Here is an 11,021-nt window from a genome sequence, read left to right as displayed (position 1 = left end):
ATCAAAAAGTCCACCGTCACAAACTTCCACCAATCCTTCGCCCCTAAGCAAAGCTGGTTCAACGCGAACCGAACCCTCAATTGCTCCGGACACGAACACGTATAGAAACATCCCTCGATTTTTGAAATCCACCTCATCGCAGCGATCGGATCCTGCGAACCATCGAACTCTGGTGGTTTCGTGTTGCTGAACTCTCGGTACAACAACGAATCACCACCTTGGGGTCGCAGCAGCAACAGCTGCAGTGGCTGCGGCTACAGCAGCATCAGTTAAAGCAGCATAACGCTCATCAAACGTCTTAATCAATGTGGTCTTAATAAACCCAAACATCTCGGGAATCTCCTCCTGAATAGCCGCAGCTACCTCCTCCTAATGATCCTCCGAATCTCCTCATCACTGATACCACTAGTACCACTATCCCCATCCTGTCATCTCGTAACCATCATGTTGTCTCATAAATAAAATACAAAACAATCAGAGACTCAATCGAGATTACTCACACTCGATCACTCACCCTACTTGATTATTTGGTTTCCTAAGGAATCTTACTCGGACTGATTACCAATCCGATGCTTCCAGTAGTACGGGCCCTATACTACCTTCCACATCGTAGCAATACTCACTCCCAGTCTTCTTCCCAGAATTCCAAATCACAAGCATACCACATACAGGCTATACCCTAATCAGCCCTCATAAGCTCCTTACTGCTACCTACTCACTCACAAGTATTCTCTTAGTAGCAGGAATCTCCTAGGCTAAGGCATCACAAATCAGGCCACTCTAGTCCTATCATGATTACCTAGCCTACTCAAGCATGTATAACTCATCACATAATATCTCATAGTATAAAACGTAAGGGTATTTTGGGAAATCACCGTTCAGGCGCTTGCTGATTGTACACACTGCTTCTTTCCATCTCTTTCATATTTCTTTACTTCAAGAAAATTTGTTTGTTTTATAAATTTTTTCTCAAATCCTCAGTTTGAGTTCAAATACACCCGAAGGTGAATCCGAATCACTCAAACCAAGGCTCTGATACCAACTTGTAACACCGAGTTTTTTCAATTTTTTTTTTCAAATTTCATAATTCATAATAAAAATCAAAATGTATCTCAAATCATAAACATCCATCTCAAAATATAAGTATCCAAAAACATCTCCCCAGAATCTCATCAAAATACTCCAACAATGTGTATAATCAAGCTGGCGCCTTCCCGCGATTCTCACTGGTACCTGAAACACATTTCACACAACACGGTAAGCATAAATGCTTAGTGAGTTCCCCAAAATACCACATATAGCACATACGCCACTCAAGGCTACAAAATGACCCTCCGGTCGATGTGTCTCAGCGGAACCCTCCAGTTTCGTATCGTTGGGCCTTCCGACCCGGTCTGTCTCGTTGGACCCTCCGGCCCGGTCTATATCGTTGGACCCTCTGGTCCGGTCTATATCACACAACATACATATATCACAAACACATATACACAAATAGCACATAACATATAAGACCCTCCGGTCTGCTCAGGGTTACCGCACTAGGTAATGTATAGTGAGAAGACTCACCTCAGGAATGTCTCAGAAAGTCACAACTCGGTATCTCTGAATCTCGAAACAACGACCTAGCCCCGCCTAATCACATAAATTAATTATTTCAATCATTAACGGCTCTTAAGGCTAGACTACACCCCTTTCTACAATTCCACAGAAGGGTAAAAGACCATTTTACCCCTTCCTGATCTAAAAGTACAATTGTTGACCAAAACCCTAAAAGTCAACGGTCAACCTTGACCAGACTCGTCGAGTTGTCTCAATGACTCGGCGAGTCTAGTCGTGAACTCTACTCCTCTGATTCTCTTATGACTCATCGAGTCACTCACTTAACTCGACGGGTCACTCTCTAGACTCACAGTCTCGGGTCACTCGACTCGACGCGTCGAGTCTGTTCATGGACTCGGTGAGTCCAATCCATGCTCAACTTCAAATGGCTTCCTGAGGTTAGATCTGATGCTCTACTCAATAGATCTATCCTTTCTAGTCCCAATAATCACGTAAAGTTTGAATCGTGATGCCCATGCAAAGGCTCTAAGGCTCTATTTGAAGAAATGACCTCTAATATGGCATCCTAAGTTCATGTTCACTAACAATCCTCATAAAGCTTAAAGGAGAAAGGTCTCTGGACCTCTATGGATCCAGATCCAAGAACATAATACGAATAGGAACCATATACTCAACAAAACCATCTACCAAAAGGGTCTAGAAAACCCTAACTCTATAAACAATCACCAAAACAGAAGATGGATTGAGATTATACCTCAAATAAGCACTCCTAAGCTCAGAATTCCTCCAAATAGCACCTCCTTCAGCCTTCTCTTGATCTTGATCACCTTCTTCTTGCTAAACCAATGATAGAAAGATCAAATATGGCCTCTCCTTCCTCACAAATGATTTAGCTCACTTAGGGTTTCTCTCAAAGGACTGGTAGTCGCAATGGGAGGCTATGAGTGCCCTTAAATAGGCTCTAAAACCCGGGAAATTAGGGTTTCATTAAACAGCGTGGAGTCGCCGAGTCCATTCGTGAACCCGGATGATAATCCGCGACCCTACTCGGCGAGACTAAGCACCAACTCGCCGAGTTTCTCCACAAACTCCAAAATAAAACAATAAAATATTATACCTGGGAATCCGGATGTTACAACTTAGAATAAATAATCTTAACCAAGCTGTAAAATACGTCTCAAGGGTTCCGTACATATAAAGAGCGTCGAAATCCGAGTTAAAACGAAGAAGTTATGGTCCGTCGAAATTTTACGGCAAAACCAGCACGACACCGGGAGACATAAATAGTGAATTTACGATGGAGGACTTTTTAGCCTTAGTGATCTAAACCAAAATTGTAGTATACATTAAACCAAGAACATCCATAAAAAGAACGCCCAAATCTGACTTCGTATGAGAAAGTTATGATTTTTCTAAGATTCGGCTTAACAGTGTACAACCTGAAACTCGAATTTTAGTTCGAGCGGTTTTTGGCTTACGCAACCTTAATGAGAGTTGAAGATCTCATTAATAGGATCTCAATGGTAAAAACATAAATGAAAACGGAGTCCGTATGTAGAAGTTATGAATTTTACGCGGACATTTAACAGTATAATCTCCCCCTACTGTTAAATTTAAGATCGGTCAAGAATTAGCCGACATAGTCTAAATGAGAGTTGTAGATCTTATTTTTACCTATGCATGGATATAATGAACGTCGAAAACAGATTTCGTATGCGAAAGTTATGAATTTTTGAAAATCAGCTGATTTCCAGCCTGTGTGCGTCGCCACGTGTCAGCACCAGGCGAAACCTTGGAGCCTACGCATCACCACGACGTGGTGAGAAGCACCACGACGTGGTGACGCCCCTGGAGGCCTATAAATAGAGGCTTGAGGCTGCCTCTTTTTCTCACACCTTTCCCTACTTCTTTCTCTCTCTAGAACATCTCTTTAAGCCCTAAAACCCCCCAAAAAGCCTAGGGAACACCCTAGCACGAGGCGAAATCCACGGAGAGCCTGACGGATCCAAAAGGAAGAGCCTTCGGCTCAGAAACTCTGCTCTAGCAGAGCCCGGTTTCCAAGGAAACCCGCTGTAAGTGAGCTATACCTACCATATCTTTAGCATAGCTTATGTTTCAATATAGTAATGTTATTAGGACCTTATAAGGAGTATTTGGGCTATTACTATGGGTTATATAAGTATTGTTTAATGCTTATATAATAGTAACAATAGCTAGACTATTAATTAGTCTCGTCAAACGTTAGACTAAACTCTAGTGGTAATGATACTAGGTTTCGTCAAGGGATAATTGTTTTAAGAGAAACGAAGTGTTGTCCGAGTGCCGACTCACCACCTTACCAGGTGAGTGCATGGTCTCTTTCAGCTTACACATAGATATGAAGTATTTTATATAAATTACGTGCGATGTGTGCATATTATCTGAATACTTGCTATCTATGCTGGATGAACGATTTTATACATATTTCAAATGATTTAAACTGTATATGTATTTTATATCTACAATAATGTTGGGGTAAAATATGGGTAGATGTAATAAATTAAATATGAGTTGGATGATGAGTTGAGAGGTATTATAGACCACGAGGTGATGATGAGAGGTGGACAATGTGAGAAGCCTTTTCCCAAACGATGGCCCCGTCATTCAACAGAGTATGGATGACAACCACAGACTATTCTAGACAGTCCAGTGGAACACTAGCAGACTCGCAACCTGTAGGTGTTGTGAACGATGTGTTCACCCGATGTACTCTAAACCTTGGTGACCATGCAGACTTGGTGCCTAAACCTTGGTGATCATGCAGACTTGATGCCTAAACCTTGGTGATCATGCATACTTGATGCCTAAACCTTGGTGATCATGCAGACTTGATGCCTAAACCCTGACGACTATGTAAACTTAGTGCTTGTTGTGTAAACCGTGGCAACGATGGATTTATTGCCGATTCCTTAGGAATGAATGAGCAAGGAATAACTGATTCTTAGGGTAGATCTTTAAGAGTAAAGAAGATAATGGGGATGGGTAATTGAGTTGATTGTTTGATTGTTAAACATAATAATTATATTATTGTGGGTTGAAAACCCTATGTACTCATCAGGTTTCCCAGCCTGAGCTACTCCAGCTTATATGTATCACATGTGTCGATACGAAGCTACTTTGCACTGAGAGATTTAAAAGAGATGTAGATCACTAGTGTAAATGAATGTAAGTTCTGTTTATGCTTATGTTTATGTATTAACAATGACATCTCAAACGTTTTAAATGAATAAAATATGTTTTTTCGAAAATGTTTTAATAACGTATTTATCGTGTTTTTTTGGGGACAAATTCCGCAACATTTTTATGAAAAGAAGTACTCTGATTTTTACAAAGTATAAACAAAATCGGTCTTTTCTGACCGTGAAAATGGGGATGTCACAGGGGGCTCCGTCTCGTTTGGGGGATTTTTTTTTTCAAAAATCGGGGGCGGGGGCAAGGTTAACCCCCGTTTCAATTTTGGGGGCGGGGGCGGGGGTAGGCAATCCCGTCCTGAAACCCCCATGGGGACCCCGTTAATAAATTACACATATATTTAAATATATTAATTATATAAATATAATAAACAATAATATGATTTTGAGCTTCCAAAGTTCATCAAAAAACATGTTTTTAAGTTTTTAGTATAATTTTTTAAAATGCCATAACTTTTTTATTTTTAAAATATAAAATTCTACTATAAATAATTATTTTTTACCTAAAAAAAAGTAGTCCAAAATCAATCGGGGGCGGGGGTAATAAAGGGGATTCGGGGTTGGGGGCGGGGGTAGGAAGACTGAACAATCCGGGGGCGGAGGCGGGGGGACGGGAAAATTTTGGGGGCGGGGGCGGGAGATGCACTCCCCGCCCTATTTGCCCCTGTTGACATCCCTAAACATACAAATGTTACTCTTTTTGATAATCTTTTGTCACAATAGTTATTTTGATTTTCTAGTAAAGTACGATAAGAATAATGTTAACTGAATAGATTGGATTAAGGATTCAACTATGGCTTTTTTAGGCCTTGTATTTTTTTCATAGGCTCATTACTAGTTTTATAATATAAGTTTTTTGCTGTTAAAAAAAGTAGTGAATAAAATAGGAAAGTATTATAAAACATGGCGGCAAGTGGAAATCAACTGAAAGACATGAACATGAAGATTCAAGAATACCATAAATTTATCATCGTATCTTGAAAGTTTAACATACAAAATCCAAAGATTAATCACTTAGTCTGAAGATTTTAATATCCTTCCAACGGGATTCCATATAGGAGGAGCCATCATTTTGCGAGTAGACTCCACACTTGAAATAATGATGTACGTTGGGTCCACTACGTCCAGGTCGATCTTCAAGTCTAAGAACCCCATTTATATAGATTTTAACATTGTTGCCTTCCACATCATGTATAACATTTAAACGAAACCACTTGTTGTATAAATTAGAAAGAATAACATTTCTTCTGTAATAGTAAAGATTATTATTGTATACTGTAAGCATTGTGGTTGTAGCATACGGGGGTTTTGACCCAAACACTTGCATTACGCTCACCCCGGTAGTGCCACTAGGCACATATCCATATGCTTCGAATTGCCAAACACCCGAAGAGTAATCATAACCCTTCAAAATAAGATAAAACTTTATGTTAGTTAACTTGGCCTTTAAGAGGAATTAAAAAAAGGAACATGGATGACAATATCTTTACTTGAATGCGAATTTCAGTACGTGGGTTGGTTTTGCTTTTCCTTGAATGAGGTTTATCTGTCTTGAATACCCAAAGCTTGTGGACTCCTTTGATAAAGCTGTATCGTTGGTCAACTGGAAGATCATATGGCTTTTGTATACGGAAATTGGAACGACCGAGTGGTTGTGATACAAACCCTAAGGTGGTATCAATAGGTCCACTCCCCATGGCTTTGTATACAAAGAGAAAAACCAGTGAAATGTAGAGCATGAAATTTGAGTGAGAGTTCATATTTTCTTGGATGTTTGGTTGTGTATGGTTGTGAACGACTATAGATAATGAGCATTATATAAAGTGACAAGTATATAGATAGAACAAAAAGTGAGAAGATTACAAAGTAAAACAAGTTAGTTATAGCTTTGACGTTGAAATGGTCTATTGATGCGAATCATCGAAAATCCCTCATGGTTACATAGATATTGTTCAAAAACAAGAACAAAATGAATCTTGAAAAGCTTCTAAATGATTCGACATGCCGGCCAAATTGTTATAGGGCTTACGTTATGTAATAAGAGTTAATACACGATCTAGAATTTCCATAACATGTTCATGATTATTGATTACGTTTTTTTGATCTATTGGGCCAAAAGACTCCCTCTAGATGATCCCAATAATTGTGAGAATCTTTAAATTATTAATTAAGGCATTTTAGCAAGAAAGAAAAAGAAAGAGTTTACAAATATCAATTCATATTTCGTCTTATATTAAAAGATTTAGAGAAAGACGAATGATTCAATATGGGGTGATGATTTTGTTGTAACTTGCAAGGGCGGAACTATTATATACATTTTATGTTAGATTTTCATTGTTTATTAGTCTAAGAAATGTGACATTTTTGTTTTGGGTTGTTCTCACTTACATACCTTCTTTCCCTTTACGAATATAATTCAAGATTAATTGTTTATCCATTAATACATATCACAATTTGTTGATAATACCATATTGGACTCAGTAATTAAAAACCGCAACTTTGATTATTGTTTCGGTTTCAGTTTCTCATTTTAAGTTTTTGTCGTTTTTTTGCTCGCCTCTAATAAATTCATACTAACAAATGATATTTGCATGAGGTGGTTGTTGGTTAAATTTTTATAACCAAAACATGAACGCGGAAGCATAAAGATCTTAATCTCGAATCTGTTAAAAAAAAAACTTTAAACATAAAAACGATTACATACCTGATTTCATTATGATCTTCGGATCTGAAGAACTAGAGTTGGGTTTTTTAGTAGAGCTCTCTCTAAAATCCCTCAACAAACCCAAAACGAATTACATGTGTATTTTCGTGTGTCTTGATTGCTCCTCATCAAAAACATACACATACACACACACACACACACACATATATATATATATATATATATATATATATATATATATATATATATATATATATAGAGAGAGAGAGAGAGAGAGAGATGAAGATATACCCTAATGTGATAAATGAAAGGGATCTTGAGGATCTTGAATCAAGCCGGGAACTCAACCCACAAGGTAAGTGAATATTCTATAAATCAATCCATTAACAATTTATATTCTTACCATAATAATTGGATTTATAAAAATATATCGTACATATTTATGAAGTGGTCCCACAATTATCCAACAATCTCCCACCGGACCACGAATATATAAATGTACGTATAACTATATAAGCACTTTAATGAATATTATTATAACATCGGTACACTTAAACAATCTCATCCACTAATCATACAAGTATAGGATCAAAGCGACCTTCATTACAATTTACGTAACTAAACCTATCAATGGTCACATATACATATATAACTAACGACATAGATTAAACATGATGTGTGGTTTTAAAATCTAAATAAATTTCTGACGAGTTCTTCTTTAGATTGAAGTGAGATCAAACTTCAAATAAGTGCAACTAATAATGGAGTTAATCGAATTCTTAATTCTGTACAGAAAAACATAATTGTTCTTAAACAAAACATAAAGCAACATAAAACTCCCACTAAAACCGAATATCACACCAACAGGTGTAGTATGCTCATGAAAGACCTAGGGAGGTAATACCTTTATGAGTAGATCCGCTAATCCCTTTATGAGTAGATCCGCTTTCATGGAGTTTGTTCATATGTGATATATATTTCCATTTTGCACTATTGTGTTAACAGAAGACAACTGATGTCAATATGAATGACTTAATAAAACTTTTGTTGTTGGAATATAACATTGCTGAATTATTATCACAACTTTAGTGGTCTTTCAATACCAATAATGTGTAGCCTCGTGACAAATTTTCGCAACCATATTCCATGCTACAAATTATGTTGCCATTATGGAAGAAGCTAGCGAATTCTATTCCATGAAATGGCTCATCATGCTAAAATGTAGAAGTATCCCGATATGGATCGGTAACCATTTTGGAATCTAATGAAATCAGATTCCTAATAAAAATGATCTCCAAAATATCTGATATCCTATAGTTGAGCATATAGCCTTTTGTTATATATAGATATCTCAAAATCTATTTGGCTACTTTCTTATGATCTAAATTTGAGTTGCATAAATATCTGCCCAAAACCAGAACTATAATTTTACTCCCACTTAATCTGTGATACACAAAATCATTAATTGTATTTACCTCAAAAGCAAAAAAAGATAATAAATCGATGAAAAATATGGTACCACGCATAGGATATCCAACATTGTCGATCAGTGATTCATAATCTGCATACTACCGAAAGCAATAATAGGAATCAAGATTGATTCCCCCTTAAGGACAATGTTTTAACCTTGTTTCTCCGCCAAACTAAACATCCTCTAAGAATGTTGCTCTATTCAAAAATGCAAGTCAATATCCATGCAATTGAGAACTAACATAATGCGCTCATTCCATTCCTTAAAGTTAATCTCATTGATTACATGAATCATAAACGTGATCAATGTTAGCAGATATAATACCATAATTCAAACATAAACAAATTTATTTTTATGCTCATTAATGCATAAACCGTAATTAATAATTCAATTTATGACATCTTTACAAGGTATAAGACAACATTAATAGGAAGTCTTTGGATAGTAATACTAACTTGCAAGAGATAACTTTGTTTTAGAGATAAACATTGACAATAAATCATGTTAATTAACAAACCTCTATTTGGATTGACTTATTAATCACATGGAACCAAAAAATCACCACATGTTTATCACCACATATATGTTTATTCGGCCAAATATCAGTCTACCTTTGGGTCGGCTAATACCCGCATTAATAAACACGTAAAGTATAAATTTTGATAATAAGAATTGACAATATATCATGTCAATTAATAAGCCCCTCTTTGGATTGACTTGTTAATGACATGTAACCTAAAAACTGTCACATATTTATAATCAAACATGTGTTTATCCGGCCAAATATTAACCTATCTTTGAGTCGAGTAATATCCGCATTAATAAAACACAAACCATAAAATTTAAGTTCTTTGCAAATTAATTTTCACAAATAAGATCACTTTGGTGATATATTGTGTCAATTAATTTACTTTGAAAACAAATAAAATGTCATAACTGAAAATTATTGACAAAAAAAAAAAAAGAAATTATAAATATTAATTTGTATCAAAAATACCATTTTCATAATTTCTGCAAATATTACAACCATAATAACATAATCTTACTTTTTACATAAAGATACATCGGTTGCAGCATTGCTTAAAAAATAAACCTCCTTAGTAGAGATGGAACTTAAACAAAAATACATTTCCATCGTGCATTATTTGTCCATAATCAAAATTCACGAAAACATTAGTGGAATAAACAACTACTTAAATTGCATATAATACAAAAAAATAATCACTATCTATTTAATATTCTAAACAATTCGTGAAAATAGTTAAGGAGATCCCAAAGTAATTGATTAAAAAAAACCATAACATAAAACCTACTATCAATGACAAACATTTGAACCGAATGAATCAAACATTTATTTGATATGGTTTTATAATTTGAATTACGTATTTACTCTTGCTTTTAAAAAAATGATTTGTAAATTAAAGAAACCGTATCTTCATTTAGGTAAATGCAATCTACATAACCATTTATATCTTTAAATGTAATTTAGATATAAATGTAATTACATCTATTGATGATAATCATTTAGAGCACCCGGTATGGGCCTCAACGAGAAGAGACGAGTGTGACGTGACACGGCTCAACGCCGTCTTAACGAGGGGAACACCGCCCCCTAACTCGTTGTATCTCGTAGCCACGAAAACGAGTTGAAACGCCCATTTCCAGCAAATCAATGGCTTTCTCTTTTTCTGCATTTCTTCACCTCAACAGCGTTGAGGAAATTGAACACCACTCCCAACAAATAAAGGTGGAGATTAAGAAAAATTTTGGTGCTTAGGTGGCACACAAAAACGCTGTTATTAGAATGCCCATACCCATCACTCTTACATAGAACCTAAATCTTACCGCATAATATCACGCAAATTAAAGTAATATCACAAACATTAATAATAGCCCCATGATATTGATTTTCTGGTAATGTTGATTTTACGTAAAATATATTATATATAATGGGCTTTGACAAAAAATAATAAAATAAAAGAAAATTCATTTTCCTTTTAAAACCTTAATAATTATTGCATCAAACCCTATGTGAACACTGCCTAAATACATAAGCGATAAATTACATAAAATATATTAACACAATATATCTTTA

At 35.9% G+C, this 11,021-nt stretch overlaps 1 protein-coding gene across 1 annotated transcript; it reads right to left on the bottom strand.

Moving 5' to 3' along the window:
• Positions 1-5,796: 5,796 nt before the first annotated feature.
• On the bottom strand, positions 5,797-6,550 carry LOC145033700 (citrate-binding protein-like). The gene is made up of 2 exons (XM_078982258.1): positions 6,281-6,550; positions 5,797-6,195 (listed from the first exon to the last, which is right to left on the bottom strand). The coding sequence occupies exons 1-2, from the start codon at positions 6,548-6,550 to the stop codon at positions 5,797-5,799; spliced, it is 669 nt and encodes a 222-aa protein (XP_078838384.1).
• Between the last annotated feature and the right edge of the window lie 4,471 nt (positions 6,551-11,021).

The sequence above is a fragment of the Lactuca saligna genome, chromosome 3 (assembly GCF_052625555.1).
Source record: "Lactuca saligna cultivar CGN05327 chromosome 3, ASM5262555v1, whole genome shotgun sequence".
Lineage (NCBI taxonomy): Eukaryota > Viridiplantae > Streptophyta > Magnoliopsida > Asterales > Asteraceae > Lactuca > Lactuca saligna.
This window is presented reverse-complemented; position numbering and strand designations above follow the sequence as displayed.